This window comes from Zootoca vivipara, chromosome 2 (genome assembly GCF_965207765.1).
Source record: "Zootoca vivipara chromosome 2, rZooViv2.hap1.1, whole genome shotgun sequence".
NCBI lineage: Eukaryota > Metazoa > Chordata > Lepidosauria > Squamata > Lacertidae > Zootoca > Zootoca vivipara.
The window spans coordinates 77,894,594-77,916,110 of NC_142584.1; the positions used below are offsets into that span (position 1 = coordinate 77,894,594).

Sequence of the window (21,517 nt, forward strand, 5' to 3'; positions counted from 1 at the left end):
TATCATTAGTTTTGGTTCTATGTGCGCAGAATGCAACAATTGCAGAAATCCTTCACATGACTAAATATGTTTGCATGCATGTGTAACTCATGTATGTGTAATTAATTCGTTATTAATTAATAAGTTTGTTACTTAATTCCACAGGAAGACATTAGCAAACCACAAACCTCGGCAACATCCAGCTACAATTAAACGCTTTGAATTCCCGTTGATTTCAATGAAAGGGTTAAGTACACACTTAAATCTCTCTCATTGAAATATGGTAAATTGAAAGCTTGAGTGTTTGACTTCAATTTTCAAACTGTATCATATTGAACATGCAATAAATAAATATTACACAGACCCACATCTTGCCAGCTCACCAAAAACAAAGTGCACCTACAAATGAAAAAATTAAGAACACACACTTGAATATCTCCCATTGAAAGATATTTCATGTTAGATCCTCTTTCCAACCTGTACAATATTCCATGTACAACAAACATTACAAAGGCAAACAGATCAATCTCCAACTTGCCAGCTCACAAAAACCACAGTATTGGGAAGAAAGATGTCAAGAAACTGAACAAGAATGTCGAGCGTCCTTCACTCATTTCACAGGAAAACATATTTGGTGTGGGTGTGGGTGTGTACAACCCACCCACACCCCAGATGCACTGACTTGGGCCCCAGACTGTGGGTGCCCAGCAGCACACGTGCACAACATGACATCATGATGACATCACATCACATTCGCCTCCGCCGTGGGGCTTCTGTTGGGGCCCACGGTGGTGGTGGGGCAGCAGAGCATGGGTGCCCACAGCCCCACGGAGATGGTGTTCCACCACACCACACCCTCCCACCACTGCATGGACCAGGCTAAGGCCTGCACTTAAGCCACACACACACCCTGGGCACACGTCCGTGGCCATAGTGGGCCCCAACAGAGGCCCCGAGGCGAAGGCTCCAGCCCAGTCGCCACTGTGGAGCCAGAGGTAAGGCAGCAGGTAGCGGTGACGAGTGGAGGCCAGGCACCCACAGTGAAAATTTTGTGGGTGCCCGGGCATCCGGGGCCTCCCGGAGTTCACACACACACACACAAAAACACACACTGCATGCATACCATTCTTTTTTAAGGCACGTCATTTCATCACACACACAAAAAAAATTTCTGGGAACTGCAGTTCATTAAGGGTGCTAGGAATTGTGGCTCTGTGCTGGGGAAACTACAGTTCCCAGGATTCAAAGGGGAGGGTGTGTGCTTTAAATAAATGCACAGCGTACACAGCCCCAGGGATGCTATCAGCTACCTACAGGGAAAACTGCATATCGTAGGAGCCAAAGAAACTGCCTTATTCTGAGTAGCACTATTGGTCTATTAAGCTCAGGGAATCTTGACTCGCAGCAGTGCACCTGATTCCAGAACAGGAATCTTTTTTCAAAACTACCTGGCAGTGCCGAGGACTGAAGCCAGAACCTTTTCTAGGCAAAGCACATGCTCTACCACTGAGCTGCATTTAAAAAATGGCAGGGCAGCTAGTATGCCACCTCTCAGACCAGGCATGAGGATATCTGATTATAGCTGCCAAGTTTTCCCTTTTCTCGCGAGGAAGCCTATTCAGCATAATGGAAAATCCCTTTAAAAAAGGGATAACTTGGCAGCTATGTATCTGATACTCACCTAGGTCACATTTCCAGTATTCAGAACAAAGGGAAACCATAGCAGATTTTCACCATGAAAAAGAAGGACCTTCCCAATAGTAAAGGAAGCCACAACCATGGGGATTTGGATCCAGACTTGTTCATGCTTAAAGGAGGCATGGTGGCATCAGTATGCCTTCAACTAGTCATGGTTTCATTGGGTGTCCTCTTAGCATGACCAAGTCTAGATCTGCCCCATTGTCCAAGGTTGGTTTAGAGGGCAGAGGCAGGCAGCTCAGGATGGCTGAGGGTCTGAGGAAGGCCGGCAGACCCCAAGGGCCCAAGGGCTCAGCAGTGATTGTTTAGTCGTGTCCGACTCTTCGTGACTCCATGGACCATAGCAGTAGCTTTAGGGAATTTCCTGCCTTTTTTGCAGCACACACACACTTTGTATAATCAGCATTAGCAGACAAAACAATCCTTCACCTCCTCTCAGAACTGTCAAAGTAGGGAGGTGCGGACATTTGTATGGAAAAGGCTGCCCATTTCCTGGTCCTTCTTTGAGCAGACATTACCGTCATAAATTATCCAGCATTTCAAACCAGAGCATGGTTTATGTTCAGGTAGCTCACTGAACATGCTCAGCCAGTTTGGTCCAGAGGAGATTATATATTTTTAAACATTACATTTACTAGCTGCTTGGCATGTTATCAAAAACAGCTGTCATAGTCATCAGTTTGTGCTGTCCTGCAAGAGGCATATTTTGTTGTCACGGTGCTGTTCTTAAACTAAATCTCAGCCACAAAAAAGGGTGTGCTGGGGAGAAAAAGAAAATATAAAGACAAGCAACAGACTATTGATACCAAGTGGATGTTCTGTCTCTATGAAACACAAATATCAACAGATGCATGTATTCCACCCTCCATGCCAGTTAGAGCCAGCTGTTAATCAGAGTCTAGAGACTTACAGCAGGGATGAGGTCCCTGTGCCCCTCCAAATACTTGCTGCACTACAGCTTCCATCACCCCTAACCATTGGTCATGCTGGCTGGGGCTGATATGAGCTGGAAGGTCAAAGGTTCACCACCCCCATGATTTAATATTTGGAGGGTCACAGGTTACCCACACCTGATCTAAGATATGCACTACTGGGGCGGGTGACAAGAGGAAGAACAGAAAATATTATCTGAACACACACAATGTGAAGCTTTCTTTCTTTCTGCAAGAGAAATAGTAAATGTTACAAGCCCACTTTCTAAGAAAAGAGTTCCACAGGGCTTCTTTTTATTTCAACTTTTTACAACATGGAAGCTGTTAGATTCGAATGCTCTTCAGCACCCCAAATAACGCCCATGGTGCTTCTACAGAATCTCACAATGGCAACATGACCATGCTGGTGCAAGAGTGACATGACATCCGTCAGACTGGATCGTGCCAGGCAAGGGAAACGTTCTCTGCGGGAGGAAGGTGAAGATGTAAGCCAGTTTTTCGTTTCTGAATTTTCAAGCTGACTCAGCTCAAGGCTAAGCGAGGCTCATTCTTTCCGCACCATTTTGACCTTCATTACAGAACTGCTAGAACAGAAATGTACTTTACTGAACCCAGTGCACATGAATTCCTGCACTAAAACCATAGAAATAGTGGAAGCACAGGAGTGGATCAGTTCATTTTATGACAGAAACCAAAAAGCTTCACCAGAACAGGAAAGGTAGCAAGAGCTGTACTTTTCATCGCAGAGAATTGGTAAACCTATGGTCTGTTTTTCTGAATGATCTGTAGTAGCCATCACTGGGAATCGTGACCAATTAGTCAGCCATTCCATCTTTTAATATGAACAAGAGCATTTGTACATATTTATTCACTATGCCATTTATACCCTACAGTTCCTCAAGTTGTTCATTTCCTTCTATTTATTCTCACAACCTTTTGAGGTGGGTTAGGCTGGGAGGTGGTGATAGTACCACAGCACTAGCACTATTCATACAATGGCTGTTCTTACTACTAATATGTAGGGGGTGAGCTTTTTGAACTATGCATACAGAGCCTTCGTGTTTACAGTTTGTTCATGTAAGAATCATATAGGCAGTCAGTTGTATTGACCAGAGAGGTGGACAACCAGCTGGACTCCCGCCCACACCTCTACATGAAATGCTTCTACATGCAATAATAATTGTGCAAATCATATACACTTAAGCTAGGTAAAGGTAAAGGTAAAGGGACCCCTGACCATTAGGTCCAGTCGTGACCGACTCTGGGGTTGCGCGCTCATCTCGCATTATTGGCCGAGGGAGCCAGCGTATAGTTTCCAGGTCATGTGGCCAGCATGACAAAGCCGCTTCTGGCAAACCAGAGCAGCACATGGAAACGCCGTTTACCTTCCCGCTGTAGCGGTTCCTATTTATCTACTTGCACTTTGACGTGCTTTCGAACTGCTAGGTTGGCAGTACACTTAAGCTTGTACTGTATTGTACTGTACAATTAAGCAGATATCATCTCAACCGTGCCCTATGCCTATAAGAAGGGATCATAATTATACCATCATCCAAAATAATATGGACAATGCGCGTTCAGGTGATCCTACCCTTTGAAAATCGGACACCAACCTTGGCAGATAAATGTTGTGGCAAACGCGCAAACACTGTTGTTTGGCAAGGCAGGAATATGCATAAGATAACCGGGAAGCCTTTGCAGATTTTACAAATGATTAAACTGCCGTGCCCAAGCTTTTACTCCCCTGACCCTGGGGGGCGAGGGGAAGATGACAGGGACCAAGCACAAGTTAAGCTTGTTTATCACTGTAATGAAAAGAACGGCAAAGCAAAATGTTGCAGATTAGTTCTAACAGACTTCCTCGGTTAATGTAGCAAAGCAGAGATGGCCCTCACCTTTTCAATCAATATCAGCACATCTGCCTAGAAAACAAGAGAGGCAAACCCGAATTGCGTCTGATTACTTGCTCAGTACAAATTCAAACCTCATGTTAAACTTAAAAGATAGCTAATCTAATTCTTAAAAGCAAACAAACAAAGAGATGGTGAGAATATGACTTTTGAGCACTAGCAAGCATTGGAGTGCCATCACTCAGCTGACTCTGGTTGGACACATCACAGCTGCTTAACAGGAGATAAAGAGAGAAGGGAGGTGGATTTGGTGCAAACACACTGGCAGGAGTTTGGACTGACTCTGCAGGCGCATTCACACTGCGCCAGACTCACCACCACCTCCCTCTGTACCCCCTAGTAAGCAGCAGCAAAGTGACCAGCCAGAAGTCAGGTGTGTAGTGCTGCCTCACCACCCCATCCACAACTGCTCTCTAGGTGCTTCTCACAGTCGAAATTCAGACTACTATCACAAGGTTTATAATATATTATTATTTCAGCCACACACTTCTTGTTTGGGCCTTGCTCATATGTCCGACTCTGACGGAGGTTCACATGTGTATGTGTTTATCCCTGTGTTAGTGCAGGATGTGATTTCCGTGAGCAAAGTGGTCGCCATCGACCAAGCACCACAACTAGAACTTTCCAAAAACTTCACAGCATCTCAAAAATAATAAAATAAAATGATTCTAATAATATGAAATTATCAGTAAAAACAACTATTTAAAACATTCAAAAATAATCAAAATCAACAATAAGCTAAAACCAGGTTAAAATGCATTAAAATGTTCAATATGTCTGGATAGGCTTGCCTAAACTGAAGGCAGCCCTGTTTAGGGAAGCTTTTAATGGTTAATAGATTATTGTATTTTAATGTCTGTTGGAAGCCGCCCAGAGTGGCTGGGGAAACCCAGCCAGATGGGTGGGATATAAATAATAATATATTATTATTATTATTATTATTATTATTAACAAAAATGTTTTTAGCCGGCATTGAAAAGAGTACAGTGAAAGAGCGTGCTTTATGTCAATAGGCAGGGAGTTCCAAAGTGTGTGTGTTGCCACATTAAAAGGCCAATTTCTTACAAATGTGGAACGAGTATGATGTGACGCTTGGAAGAGTACCTGTTTTAAGGCTTTAAGGGTCTTTCCCCTCCCCATATCCAAGCCGGCTGATACTGCCCTCTTGTGCATGCACAGCGCCACTTTCATTACACAAGGATCCACACCTGGAGCACCCAAGTCATGTTAAGTATATGTCATATTAATTATTTCCACACAGTCAACTATCCTTTATGGCAGGTTCTAGCTGAAACAAGGATATACAGCCCGCCTTGTGTGCTCATATTTTATATTGCAGGTAATATATTACTTATATCCTGGCTTTGATCTCTTCGCTTGGAACCGGGAGGACGGACATTGCTAGAAGCACAGTTCCCTTGACCTTTTCATGGCTGAGCAGCAAGCAGCTTTTTCAAGTGCAGATTTGCAGACCATTGCTTCTGGAAACACTGACATCCGAAAAGGGATTCACAAGGTTGCTCGGGTCTGACTAAGGCAGAAAGGTAGGCAAGCGCCTTGCAAAGTGAAGTCTTCGCTCACCCCCACCTGCCCACCTTCATCTCTAAGCATTTCCCACAAGGTAACATCACTGAAACAAATCATTTACAAGCAGCCAGGCAACACAGAGAGACACCCTGTCCTTTATCCTTCACCTATTAATTCTGAATCGCTGACAAAGCCTTTTGCCCTCTTCCTGTGAAGAGGAGGCCCAGTTTCAATGAGACTCATTCCCATCACCTGTTGAACTTTACTCAAGATGCTCTAAGGATGCAATAAGCATAGAATGGACTTGCCTGGTTTTTTGTTTGGGGGTGGAAGGCATTGTTTGGGGCCATACTGGTAGGAAGGCATCCTTGGCTGTGACCCTGAGTCTGCCCATTGATCTATCCAGCTCAGGACTGTCAACACTGACCAGCAACAGCTCTCCAAGGTTTCAGAGAGGAAGTGTCTCCCAGCCCTAACTGGAGATGCCAGTGATTGAACGTGGGAACTTCTGCAGACAGCACAGATGCTCTGCCACTGAGCTACGGCTAGTTCTGTGGAACAAACCACCACATCAGCCTATGCCCCGAGAGAGAGCCAATTTGGCTGTGTTCAAAAGATATCACAAACCCCTTTGTTCCCTTCACCTGTCTTCGTGCAAACACTGCTGCAGAGCTTCGGAAATCGCTGCCACTAGATGCAATGATGGCTCAGGTGGCTTTAAAATGGGATTAGACTAATTTATGGAAAACAACACTATCAATATAGCTGCTAGTCTTCATGGCCATAAGGGTCAGAGGGAACATACCTCTGAATGCCAGTCATTGGAGGAGCAATAGTATGAGAGGGATATTGCTCTCATGCCCGGTTTGTGGACTTCCCAAGAGCAGGGGCGGCTCGCCCATTGGCCCTAGTGGCGCGGGGCACTGGGGCACTGAGGGGCGCCCCAGCAAGTGGGGGAGCTGCGCGGCGGCCGCCCTTTCCCTCCTCCTGGACTTCGCCTGCCGCGCCGCTCGGGGGAGAGAGGTAAACGAGCGGAGCAGGGGCACTAGGACCCTGTTCCGCCCTGCAGTGCTGGGGTCATCCCTCACCCCGGCGCTGCGTTTCATTGGTAGAGGTGACGCCACATGGCAGCAGCTCTACCAATGAAACGCAGCGTAGAGGCGATGGCGGGCCGGTCCCCGGTGTTTGTTTTTTAAGAGTGGGGGGGGAGCGACCGAGGGATCCCTGCACCAGGGCGCCCGATGAGCTTAAGACGGCCCTGCCCAAGAGGCATCTGGGAAACTGAATGCTGAACTAGAAAGGCCTTTGCCCTGACCCCAGAAGGCCTCTTGTTACATTCCAAAATGCAGAACTCCAGTGTCCATTAGTATGCTGGCTAAAATGGGAATTATTAATAGTTTTCCAGCCCGATTAATTACCCTGCTTCTACTTCAGGCCTCTGGTCTGCCTAACTAATAAAAAAGCAATCAATGGCTATTGTAGAACCTTTAATTAAAGACTGATTGAGACTTACATTCTCTTTATTCTTCTGGTCACTCCAGCGTCTAAGTCTGAGGGGAATAAAGTCAGGACTCAAGCAGCTCCCCAGAAGGGGATATTAGATTGTTTTACTCAGTGTTTTTCTTCTAGAATAAAAGGTGCCGGTACTCACAAGTTGTTACAGTACCTGCCACGCTTTTAACCAGTGCTTTTCTTCTAGGAAAAAAAAAAGGTGTTGGTACTGTGTACCCTTGAGTTCTCCAGAAAAAAGCACTGGAGACTGGCAATTTGAACTTCTTTGCCTGCTGCTATGAGTTCTCTAGTTAAATGACTGGTGATTTCTGGGAGTGATCATAAAACTATGGAGCTGGAATGACCTCAAAGGCCATCTCATCCAATCCCCCATTAATGCAAAAATACAGAAGCAAATTTTTTGTGCTTTTAGTTTTTGGTCAGTCATTGTTTTGCAGTGAAATTGGGTCTCTTGGCAGTAATGGCAACCCTAAGGTAAATGGCTTTTGCTGTAAGCTGAGAAATGACAGAACTATGACAATTATGCCTATAAGTCAGGGGTCGGCAAACTTTTTCAGCAGCGGGCCGGTCCACTGTCCCTCAGACCTTGTGGGGGGCCGGACTATATTTTGAAAAAAAATATGAATGAATTCCTATGCCCCACAAATAACTCAGAGATGCATTTTAATATAAGGACACATTCTACTCATGTAAAAACACCAGGCAGGCCCCACAAATAACCCAGAGATGCATTTTAAATAAAATAACACATTCTACTCATGTAAAAACATGCTGATTCCCGGACCGTCCGCGGGCCGGATTTAGAAGGTGATTGGGCCGCATCCGGCCCCCGGGCCTTAGTTTGGGGACCCCTGCTATAAGTAAAGTGGGGACTCTAGACCTTTCGCTCAACTCAGCGCCAGGAGGGGACATTTAATGCAGCCTAAGACAGTGCAAATGGGCGCACTTTCCCCTCACGAAATTCCTGTCCAATCTGCTTTGTCTATGAACAAGGAATTGTTTTATATGTGTAAAAATTCTGCTATGAATGGTTTTCAGGCAAATGACGTTATTTATCGACAGTAAGCATTTCAGAAAGAGAAGCTCCCATGCAGTCACTTCAGGGATACATATGCATGGTCTACCCTCTCGTACACAAACACCTTTTTATGGCTCTGCAGGTCTTTCCAAATAATAAGTCCACTCCAGGATAATCTGTCTGTTCACCCAGCCCCTGAGCAAAGAGAGGCTGAATTTCTAAGTGTGCTCTTGAGCACCGTTTCAATCCTGACATGACCTCTTCTATCGTTTTATGACAAAAAAGATTGAGCATCTATCTCGACTAGGTGCCATAACTGTATTTGGCAAGGGAAATCAGAGGGCCCAGCCTGCTCCCCATATAGTTTTTTTCAAATTCCTCATGACAATTCATTGCTATTGGTTTTACAATCCAATTCACGTGGACTGAGTTATCACTGTGAAACATGGTGCTTTCCCAGTGTTGTTGGATTGCAGCTCTCATCATCTCTGACCTTTGGGCAAAGCTGGCTGGGACTGATAGGAGTTGTAGTCCAACAAAATTTGGAGGCAACCACACTGACTACCTATGTCAATATGCAGGGGACAGAGTCTTGGACTTGACAAAAGGGTGTTAGTAGCCTGGGGTATTCTGGCAATGGGTCTCCATTGGAGATACTTGTTAGAAGACTGCTTCTTGATGCAAGATCACTTAGGGATGTTCTGAATAGGGAAAGCTGATCAGAAGAGGGAGCAGGCGGGCATAGCTTTCTCCCTGGGTAACTTTGATGCAATATAGCAGGCATCCCCAAACTTCGGCCCTCCAGATGTTTTGGACTACAATTCCCATCTTCCCCGACCACTGGTCCTGTTAGCTAGGGATCATGGGAGTTGTAGGCCAAAACATCTGGAGAGCCGCAGTTTGGGTATGCCTGCAGTATAGGTTCCCATAGGTGTGTATATCTATGAATTGATTTTTGGAGACACACAGAGAGAAAGACAAAGAGATTAAGAATCATAGAATCATATAACTGTAGAGTTGGGACCCCAGGTGTCATCTAGTCCAACCCCCTGCGATTCTACACGCAGTCACCCATCCAATTCGCTACCATACTGGACCCTGCTTAGCTTTGCAAATGTGCTAGCAATTTTACTGCTGCACTATTAGAGGCTGTCTATAAAGAGCATTCTGGAATGCTGAATGCCTTTCATTTTTATTACTTGATTTATTGCCTTCCATTACAAAGGTCTGAAGACGACTTACAGCAATGCAAGAAAGTAAAATATAAACATTACAAACAGTAGGGCCCGAGGGCTGCATTCCCTTCTGGGCAAGCTTCTGAGGGCCACACACCACTGGTGAGCAGGGCCAGACACAGACAAAAACACCTAGTGTGTGAAGAAATGCCAGAAGCCTAGAGAGAGGGTGTATGATCTGGGTAGAGTCCTAAGGGTCAAGCCTGGGGGGCCTCATTTCACACACACCCTGGCCTGATGTTTACCACCCACACTGTGGGTTAAACCACTGAGCCTAGGGCTTGTCGATTAGAAGGTTGGCGGTTCAAATCCCCACGACAGGGTGAGCTCCCGTTGCTTGGTCCCAGCTCCTGCCAACCTAGCAGTTCAAAAGCACCTCAAAGTGCAAGTAGATAAATAGGTACCGCTCCAAGCGGGAAGGTAAATGGCATTTCCGTGTGCTGCTCTGGTTCGCCATAAGCGGCTTAGTCATGCTGGCCACATGACCTGGAAGCTATACGCCGGCTCCCTCGGCCAATAACGTGAGATGAGCGCCACAACCCCATAGTCGGTCACGACTGGACCTAATGGTCAGGGGTCCTTTTACCTTTACCTTTAGAATATAATAAAAAAGCTCTGATGTGAGGTAATGAAGTTGGCTGTTTTTGGAGTTCAACCTGTATACTGGTAAATAACCCAAACACTACAATATGCCATAACCCCATTCTCTAGGACACCAATGCTTGGTAAAAGCAGCACACCTGAACTTCTCATCCCTTGAAGTAGTTGTGTGAGCGTAACATTACGGACTGTCGTCACAGCCCTGCAGTGGGCTACTTAACTACAACCAGCAACAATTCCTTCTAGAAAAGCCTGATGCACTGCACAAACCACCCCCTGATACACAGACACACATGATCTATGACCACCAATGTAAGCTGTTTCAAAGGGCTGACAAGCAGAAGGGCAGCCATTTTCTTAGAGGAATTTTGAGGCAGCTGACAGGAAGAGCTATGGACTGCACTCTCTTGACGCCGCAACATATTTAAGGGGTGCGTGACATTTGTTGGGAAAGGGAAGCGGGCCCACCACTGTACGTTTCTGTTTGAATAGTTTCGTAAGTGAGGGTGGAACAGCAACATAAGAGAGATGCCACTTTTCATACAGATCACTCTGTCACTTCATCTGTCAACCTCCCAGCACCTTTGACAGATAAGCTGTATGGCTTCAGCGAGGCAGCCAACCTGGAACAGGCCGTTCTTCTTAGTGTACGGCTCCCTTGGTGGTCCATTACTGTACCATAAATAGTAAAGTAAAGCCCACAGAATCAGGCTTTATGTGAGCAAAGTAGATTACATTTCTAATAGCCTTGCAACAAAACATACAAGTGAAAAGAAGGCAGTGAAAGGCAAGTGCACTCAGTGGTGTCACATTTTTACGTGATCAGGGACCCGTGGATTTCTCCAGCAATATATACTCTTAACGTTAGAGAATATGCATTTGCAAGATGTACATCTTGCAAAGCTCATTTATAAGTCTTAAGCATGCTGAGGGAATTTTCCGAACTAAATGATGTTGACATGCTCCCCTTCTTTTTCCATAGCCTTTCCTCTAAGTAGAGTCTTGACAGCTTCTCAGTACAATTCTACCAACACAAATGAGCCTTTTCAAAAATATATGGTGCAAACACCAGCTGCTAAATAGCCATTATGAAATGACAAGTAGAACCTGCAACAAAACATTGCCGTGTGGAGTGCTCCTGTCTGTTGTTCCAGTCAAACCAGCCATGCCCCCCTTCACAGCACTCCATTCCACTGCTTCTCCAACATGGTTTCCCATCTCCTCCTGTCAGTCAGCGTTCAGTGGCAGCACCCAGTCTTTACTGGACTGCTTTTGGGGTTCCCCACCTCACTTTGGGGTTTCGCCCCAAAATAGTTTTATAGTTCTGCAAAGTTTGGGGCTTCCCTGACCCTGCTGGCACCCCCGTCTTGTGTGTGGCCGTATTAGCTTCAGAACATCAGAAAAAGATGGAATGTTTACCTCAAAACTGAAACTGCATTTGCATCATTTGCAAAAGGTTCGTTTGGTTTTAGCTGAAAATATTGAGATGGCTTCTGCTAAAAGAAAAGAACTGGCACATCCTGTACCCGTTCATTTTGATGTTCAGTGAATGCTTAGCCTCGCACTCAAAATTCCAGATAGCAATAAAAGCAGAGAAACGGCTTTATTTTATCATCCTCATCATGAACTGCCCAGCAGGCCATTCCTCCCAGTTACAGATTTTGGAAAGCGCAATGAATCCTCCGTTTTAGCTCAAGGGGATAGGAAATAAAGTTTACTGCTGCCGCGAATGGATAACTTCTCAAGAGAGCTGCACCACAGCGTCAGTTTCATTTTCTCCCAAGTATAAAGGAACTCGTTATTGACTTTCAATACATACTATTGTCCTATTCTCCATATCACGGTGTGTCTGCAAGCACATTCCACTAATGACCACTGAAAGTGTCCTTGCCGAGAAATCCTCACTCTGCGTGAGGCCAGCTTATTGCATGGCCTCAGCTGACATCACTTCCCTCTTTTACGGTAAGAATTGTAAAGGAAGCAGAAATGAGTGGTACACCAGCAAGAGGGAAGTGAAGGGTACGATTTTAGCCTTTTTTTCAGAGGATGTGCATTCCGCTCTGCTCAAACTGAACTGAAATCAGCAAGTCAGAATAGGTTTCTCTTTATTGCCTCCTCTACTAAAAGACACTGGGCAGCAATTGTTCTAGACGCTAACAAGTTGAGCAGCAAAGTTAAATCAGGGCCAACTACATGTCACTTGGAAGCATGTCCGTTTTGTTTTCTTTATAAAAAAAAGTAGACAGAAGAGGGAATTTTCATCAACAATGGAAGCTTTTCTAAGGCTAACAGCAACAAGGCAGGGGAAGCTAGTTCCATTGGGACTGTGGCTGGGGTGGGGACTGAAAAGTTAATCCTTACCTACCTGCACCTGATAGCCTCAATGAAAAGCAATGAGGAGGCATGTTCACTGTTACATTTTTAAAAGGAAACCCCTAAACCCCTGACGTGCTTCGAAGTAATGCATTTACTGGGTAGTTTGCCCCTTGGTGATTTATTAGTTCTGAATAATTGTCGCATCCAGCCAAAGATACACATGTCTGAGTCCCTAGACATGCCTATATCTCCCCTATCAAAACCAATGAATCTCCCACCCCCACCCCTCTAATCTCTCCTGGTACATTTAGCATGGGGTCCCTTTACCTTAGACAGTATCACTTTAGGATGCCGTCATGATGAGCATATATTTTTAGAATATCCTGAAGCGTGCCCAAATCAAAAGTAAGTTGCTTCCTCTGAAGATGAGGAAGAGAGAAATCCTCTGTAGGTATACTAAAACCAAAATAGACATCACATGGAAACTCTAATATTAGATTGCCCATTGTTTTTCTTTTTCTTTTTACATTAAAGCAGCTGTGGGGGCTTCACATTTGACTGGAGCAGTGTCAGTGTTGATGATTTTACACACACACACACACACACACACCATTTTCTCTTTCTATATCACACTCAACAACCTGCTTCTAACTCTAGGGGGGGTGTATCTGCAATTTCTTTCCTCCAGTGGGCTAAAAGCAGCTTGGGTATCTCCCCCCCCCCCCCGGAGACGGAAAAGGTTAGATCAGGAAAATAGTGGAAGGAGAAAGCTTCCACTTTGAAGCCAGGACTCTTATGGATTTCTCACATAATGTGTATTTTTGGCCCTGAAGTCAGCTTCATTAAATCTGAATTTAAATTCAGAAGCTAGTTCCTCTTCCAGGTAGCCGGAATGGGCAAACTACAGCACAGGCAGATATATTATCCTGTGTCTTGCTTTACTACGCCTAAGTCACTCCTCTGATCTGATATGGGTTACCCTGTGTGAATCACAGATTTGGGGGCCTCTTCATAGGTTCCAAACACCCCCACCACAAAGCTCAATCCAACATTCATTTCACTGCAGGGAAATGTTTCCCATACAGGAGAAGAGTCGTTCTGGATACATACAGCACAGGATACCTTGAATGCCTTTGAGATCTGCATCCTGATCTCTCTGTGAATCTGGAGGTGGTATTGCAGACAACTCACTGTCTCTAAACTTCTCCCTAAGTCTATAAAATAAGAAGGTGGCCTGTCTCATGAGGCTGGGGTAAATGAGATAGAAACAAAAGGAGCTGCCTTATACAGAGTCGTACCTTTGATCCAGCTCAGTACTGGCTACAAGAGAACAGTAGCAGATCTCCAGAATTATTTCCCAGGGTTGCCTGGAAAGGCTGGGGATTAAACCTGTGACCAAACGCAAAACAATTTGCTCCTCATAAATGTTACAGAGTTTGGTTAGGCCCGTTTGAGGATGAAAGACCCCCACATGGCTTCAGGAGTGAGCCTCTGAAGGATCTTCCTGACCACTACCGTGTTTCTCACATTTTAAGACACCGTCTTATAACTTTTTTCCCTCAAAAAAACACTGGGTGGCTTATTTTCAGGGAATGTCTTGTTTTTATTACGTCAGGAGCAGTGCCCCTCTTGCTCCCTGGCTCCCTGCGGGGCAGGATTCTTGACTGAAAGAAAAGGACGGGCAACAGCCACCACCAAACTCCGTGAGAGGGAGTCTGAGGGAAGGGAAGTGTGTGCGTCCCTGGCCCAGCCCTCTCTCCCCGGCCCTGGGATGTTCGTGAGGGAGGGAGGGAGGGAGCTCCTCCGAAGGGCTGCTCTCTCTCTCTCTCTCCTCCCAGGTGGGGACTCACTTAATAGCAATCTGCTACACTGGAGCTTCTTAAATTTAAACCAGTACAGTATAATGGAATCTATCTGTGTGATGCAGTACGTATAGCAAATAAGGATCTCTACCAGCCAGCCCAAGACTTAAGAGCGAAAGTTCCAACAATGTAGCACTTTGTAGCACTGATAGCAAAGAGGCTACCGGCTGATAAGAGATACTGTAGAAAACAAGGCAGTTGAGCAGCAATTAAAATGGTAAATGGTAGCAATTGTAGCAATTGAGCCAGCAGGAAAGCGGGGTGAGATAATCTGCTGGTCCTAACTGCTTCTCTTACCCACAAAATGTTAACTTTTAGCAGCTCCTAAACAGCGAGAAGCCACCGGCAGCGATCCCGGTACCAGTAAAAAGCCTTAAAGGGGCAGCTCTACAGACAAGCAATAGAAAGAAAAAGAATCCTCACTTTTTAAAAGGTTTTTAAAAGGGGGGAAGGTGGGGGGAAGCGAGAGGTGGGCTCTGTGTGTGTGTGTGTGTGTGTGTGTGTGTGTGTGAGAGAGAGAGAGAGAGAGAGACACGCAGGGGAGAGAGAGAGAGAGAGAGAGAGACGCGCACACAGAGTCTCTCCCTAAAGGGGAAGGCAGCGTCTTCAATCGCCCCTCTTTTCTTCCTCCTGTTTCATCTCCTCCCCACCGCAAATGCCACTTTTCTCCTCTTCACTCACACAGCCTAGCTAAAAAAAAAAAAATCGAACGGGAGGGGAAATCACGAGTCTGCAGCAACCAGCAGCTATGGCTCTTCGGTGCATTTTTACAAGCTTTTAAAAGAAATACGTGTCTTTGGAGCGACAGCAAAATGGGGAGAGATTTTTAGGGGGGGGGAGTTTGCTGGCGGGAGGGGGGAAGGGTCTATCACTATGTCTTATTTTCGGGTTATGGCTTATATCGCACAATTGCTTAGAAATCCTGCTATGTCTTATATTATGCCTACGTCTTAAAAAAGGAGAAACACGGTACTAACTACCGGTAGTTAGCACCATATGCCAACTTTGCATTGACTCAGCCCGCTGGTCAGTGCAGCCCAGGACTGTGTATTCTGATAGGCAGCAATTCCCCAAGGGCTCAAGAAAAGATCTTTCCTACCAGCCACCTCTAAATAGAGGACTAAATAGAGGAAAACAATAGAATGGGGAAAACCAGAGATCTGTTCAAGAAAATTGGAGATATGAAAGGAACATTTCGTACAAAGATTACCATAATCAAGGACAAAAGTGGTAAGGACCTAACAGAAGCAGAAGACATCAAGAAGAGGTGGCAAGAATACACAGAGGAATTATACCAGAAAGATATGGAGGTCTCATACACCCCAGGTAGTGTGGTTGCTGACCTTGAGCCAGACATCTTGGAGAGTGAAGTCAAATGGGCCTTAGAAAGCATTGCTAATAACAAGGCCAGTGGAAGTGATGATATTCCAGCTGAACTATTTAAAATTTTAAAAGATGATGCTGTTAAGGTGCTACACCCAATATGCCAGCAAGTTTGGAAAACTCAGCAATGGCCAGAGGATTGGAGAAGATCAGTCTACATCCCAATTCCAAAGAAGGGCAGTGCCAAAGAATGCTCCAACTACCGCACAATTGCGCTCATTTCACACGCTAGCAAGGTTATGCTTAAAATTCTACAAGGCAGGCTTAGGCAGTATGTGGACCGAGAACTCCCAGAAGTGCAAGCTGGATTTCGAAAGGGCAGAGGAACCAGAGACCAAATAGCAAACATGCGCTGGATTATGGAGAAAGCTAGAGAGTTCCAGAAAAACGTCTACTTCTGCTTCATTGACTATGCAAAAGCCTTTGACTGTGTCGACCACAGCAAACTATGGCAAGTTCTTAAAGAAATGGGAGTGCCTGATCACCTCATCTGTCTCCTGAGAAATCTCTATGTGGGACAAGAAGCTACAGTTAGAACTGGATATGGAACAACTGATTGGTTCAAAATTGGGAAAGGAGTACGACAAGGTTGTATATTGTCTCCCTGCTTATTTAACTTATATGCAGAATTCATCATGCGAAAGGCTGGACTAGATGAATCCCAAGCCGGAATTAAGATTGCCGGAAGAAATATCAACAACCTCAGATATGCAGATGACACAACCTTGATGGCAGAAAGCGAGGAGGAATTAAAGAACCTTTTAATGAGGGTGAAAGAGGAGAGCGCAAAATATGGTCTGAAGCTCAACATCAAAAAAACCAAGATCATGGCCACTGGTCCCATCACCTCCTGGCAAATAGAAGGGGAAGAAATGGAGGCAGTGAGAGATTTTACTTTCTTGGGCTCCTTGATCACTGCAGATGGTGACAGCAGTCACGAAATTAAAAGACGCCTGCTTCTTGGGAGAAAAGCAATGACAAACCTAGACAGCATCTTAAAAAGCAGAGACATCACTTTGCCGACAAAGGTCCGTATAGTTAAAGCTATGGTTTTCCCAGTAGTGATGTATGGAAGTGAGAGCTGGACCATAAAGAAGGCTGATCGTCGAAGAATTGATGCTTTTGAATTATGGCAGGGGTTCCCAACAAAATTTTCTCGAGGACCCCTCATCGAGCCGCTATTGTGACAAGGACCCCCATTAATTCCTAATCCTAAAATTAAAAAGTGAAAGCCAAATTAAGAGTCTTTTTTATATTTTATATTTATAAGTTTTTTACAGGTAGGTAGCCGTGTTGGTCTGAGAAGACAGGGTACCTGCGTAGTAGCGCACAAATGAAGCTGACGCGCGCAAAGCATCTTGGGGAGGTGAGCGTTAGTAGATTGCGCGCGCTGCCTCTTTGCAAAACAGTAGTGTTTGTAAAGCGCCACCTAACGGCATACAGCAGAACTACTGCCTCTATCTAATTCTAGTTTTGCGCTAGACTCTGCTCATGCAGGAAGCGGCCAAACAAAAAATCTGTTATCATACGAAATATATTTAATATATTTTTTTATTCTAATAGCATCTTGCGGACCCCTCTGGCATAGCTCGCGGACCCCTGGGGGTCCCCGGACCACCTGTTGGGAACCACTGAATTATGGTGCTGGAGGAGACTCTTGAGAGTCCCATGGACTGCTAGAAGATCAAACCTATCCATTCTTAAGGAAATCAGCCCTGAGTGCTCACTGGAAGGACAGATCGTGAAGCTGAGGCTCCAATACTTTGGCCACCTCATGAGAAGAGAAGAATCCTTGGAAAAGACCCTGATGTTGGGAAAGATTGAGGGCACTAGGAGAAGGGGACGACAGAGGACAAGATGGTTGGACAGTGTTCTCGAAGCTACGAACATGAGTTTGACCAAACTGCGGGAGGCAGTGCAAGACAGGAGTGCCTGGCGTGCTATGGTCCATGGGGTCACGAAGAGTCGGACACGACTAAACGACTAAACAACAACCAGCCACCTCTGAACTTTTAAGTGGCGCTGATGGCAGAAGATGAACTCGGGAGCCTGTTCCATTCATGGCTTGCGCCTGAGCGGCGGCTCCTCCGCATCACGGAAAAGAAGCAGGGCTCAGCCCCGGAACCTGTTTCGGCGCCAAGGTTGGAGCTTAGCAAGCAACGCTCCAAACCAGAGCGCCTCGAGGCATCTGCAGAGTGCCTATCCTTCAGCATCGTGCAGTCATAAGGACGACAGATCCTCGGAAGAGCAGCCCTTCCAAACGAAAACCGGGGCTTCTCTTTTCAGAGGGTTCATCAGGGAAAGTGTGGGGGCGGGGGTTGTCTCTCTCGAGGTACCTGGCCAAACCCAGATCCCACACCTGGCTGGGCTTTCCTACCCATACAATCCAAGTCCAAGACCTCTTCCCTTGCCTCCGCCCCCCCCCATTTTGCGTCGTTGCGCCCATCTCAAGCGCCAAGCAGCGCAGCGCAGACAACCCCCTCCCCGCCCCCCTTTCAGGCGACCCTCGGCTGCCAAGACGGCTCTTTCCTTACCCGTGTAGTTATTCTGGGCATGGTTGCCGTCCTCGCGGATCACCACCGTCCTTGAAACGTCGAGGATCGAGGCAGTCGCCGTTTGCATCGCTCCCTCTCTGGACCCTTCGCCCGACCCTCGGGGCGCCCAACCTAGAATGTGTTCGTGCGTGTGTTGGGGGGAGGGAAGGAGGAGGTAGTACTGCCCAACGGTGAGTGCAGCAGCTTCAAAGCGGAGATCCTCCAGCCCGCCGGCCTCTGCCTCTTCCTCCGGCAGCCGAGGGATCCAGGCATGCAGGGGATTCCGAGGAAGGGCAGGCGGCGTTGCGCCCCGCTCTTGCCGGCAGAGGATTCCGCGAGGGTGCCGATCCGTTCCCCACGACTTCTCGCCGCCTAACTGCCGCCTCGCACTTCTCCAACGGCGTCTGGCTCGCAGCGAGCGAAGGACGGTGCTGAGCACCTGAAGACCCCGCCCTCCGCCGCCTCCGCCGCCCCCCGCCTCTGGCCCGCTTCCCCCAACCTCCTTAGCCGAGATCAGCAGCGCGGAGCTGCAGATAGAAAGATCGGCGGGGCTCCTTCCACTTCAGCCACATGCTCAGGGGCTGCGCGGGCAGCGGCGACGCCTCTCCCGGCTGGCCAGCCTCCCTCAGAGAGCTGCCAACAGGCCTGGCTGGAGGAGGAGGGTCGCTGCCCCGTCTGGTTCCACCGCTAAGGCTGCCCTGGGGAAACGCTCCGTGGGAAGGTTCCCGGGCTGATCTGGCGCAAAACGCAGACCTGCCCGATTTTCACACGTGGCTGAAGTTTCTTACTCGCGTGTAAGCATATCATGTGTGAAGACATCAGGTGAAGGCTTCCATCAGGCACGTGTCTCTGTGCCTGGGTGTTTACAAAAGCACAGATTTGTACTTTGTGCTTATACTTTGCACTTCCTTTTGGAGACTTGGCTTTCTATTTTAATTTTTTACCCATCTATTAAAAAAGAGTGAAGGGTGCTGAGATCCTTAGAGGGGCACCTACCCGCACTTTAGAAAATGCCTCTGTGCAAATTACACCCCACCCCCACCCCAATTTGTGGAAAGGAAGAAAAAGAAAGAGTCAAGGGCAAAGAAAATGACTGGGGGGGGGGGGGGAGAGTCAAGAACCAAGGGGGATAAAAATGGTGTGCAATAAAGAGGAAGCATCAGGAATCTCACATATTTCTCTCAACCTTACCCAAGAGGCAACTCTTAATGAATTTATCATTATTAATTCTGGGCCTTGGAAATGATAACCTACCAGTAATCCCTGCCTGGTAGCTTTCACCACCAGCTGACTGGCTGGCTGCAGGAAATTAATCTGATCTGGGCTGGGCTAAGTCAGGGCAAGGCCATCTGTTTATATTCCTGTGGCCTGGTGATCTGCAGCAAGCAGGGTGCAATTTTCAAGGTAGAAGCCACCTTTCCTGAGAAGCAGGCCTTATCCGATCAGCAAGAAGGAAGTTGTGGGAAAGAATGCAGGTTTAAGCAAAAGCACCAAATGTAGCCACAGGCACGAATGCAGGCAGGGTGTTGTGTATGGGAATCCCAGATCTGCTGTGGCCCTGTGAATCAAAAGCAAAGTGGAGTTCTTGGGTTATTAAGTGAGGGGCTCAGACGATTTGACAATCTAGCTAGAAGAAGGGGAACCTGATAACTGAAACAGCCACCTGTTTTTTGTTATTGTTGTGATGGTTAGATTGTGCTAGACCGCATGCATGCAGAGACAGCGAGCAGTCACAATCATAAGACCCCCAAATTGTTGCATGGGTGCGTAGCCTATAGTGTAGATGGTACAGTCTCTTTTAAAAAACAAACAAACATGTAACAAGCTTTATTAATAGTCTTACAATACATTACATATATATAGTACATCTCTTAAAGTAAATTGAAATTTAAATCATGTACACACACAAAAGAAAAAAAACATATACTTATCTTTTCTTACATAATTATGAACCTTAAGCTTCAGCTGTATTTGCTACTTTTTATGTGATTATTAACAAAGATTATTAACAAAAAAAAATCATAAAGACTTTGGACTTCCTGTCAATTCCCGTTGTAGGATTTTATTCTAATAGTGAATGGTAGGTACAGACTCCATCATGTTGGTTAGTTTGGCATTGAAATAGAGGGAATGGTGGTCTGTAGAAAATCAGCTACTTATGAATTTTTTTAATATACATTTTTATTAGTTTTTACATATATTTTCTAAACAGAACATCTCATCTCATCTCATCTTATACAACATTTTGGCTATTTTAGCCTGAGACTTCCATCAACCACGTCTAATGATTTTCAAACCTCATCTCTTAATCTTACATTTGTTATCCTAACTATTACTTTTAATAATCCATAATTTAAAATCCAATCTTTCAAGAATTTCTATTCCTGCTGGGTTTGAATTCTCCCTGTCATCTTATCCAGTTCTGGTTTTTTAAAAAATAAATGTATATTTCAACATCTTTTTCATTGCATTATAAATCATTTCCCAGGAGCCTTTCACTTTCTTACATTCCCACCACAGATGATAAAAAGTGCCTTCCTTTTCCTTACATTTCCAACATTTATTACTTATTTTATACATTTTAGCTAATTTCACTGGTGTAATATACCATCTATACGTCATTTTCATTACATTTTCTTTCAAAGCATTACATGCAGTAAATTTTGTTCCTTCTTTCCATAATTTCTACCAGTCTTTTAGCTGTATATTATAACCAAAATCTTTGGCCCAATGTATCATAACTGACTTAACTTCTTCATCTTTCAAATGCCATTCCAACAACAATTTATACATTTTTGACAATGTTTTAAATTTGTTATTTAACATTTCCATTTCGAATTTCAACTTAGTATAACCGAATCCATTTTTCTTTAAATCTTCTTTAAACATTTCATTAATTTGGCGATAGTGCAACCAATCATTTACATATTCTTTTACCTCTTCATAAGGTTTAATTTCCCAATTATTTCCTTCTTCTCTTACTAACTTTTCATATGTGGCCCAAATTTTAC

The 21,517-nt window shown here is 45.5% G+C and overlaps 1 protein-coding gene across 1 annotated transcript in view; it reads right to left on the minus strand.

Moving 5' to 3' along the window:
- The window catches only part of SUSD3 (sushi domain containing 3), a 58,317-nt gene extending 39,405 nt beyond the window's left edge, over window positions 1–18,912 (minus strand). The window contains exon 1 of the mRNA XM_035106317.3: window positions 18,507–18,912. Within this exon, the coding sequence (XP_034962208.2) occupies window positions 18,507–18,594 (88 nt within the window). The 5' untranslated portion in view covers window positions 18,595–18,912. The remainder of the gene's footprint in view (window positions 1–18,506) is intronic.
- Window positions 18,913–21,517: the final 2,605 nt, after the last annotated feature.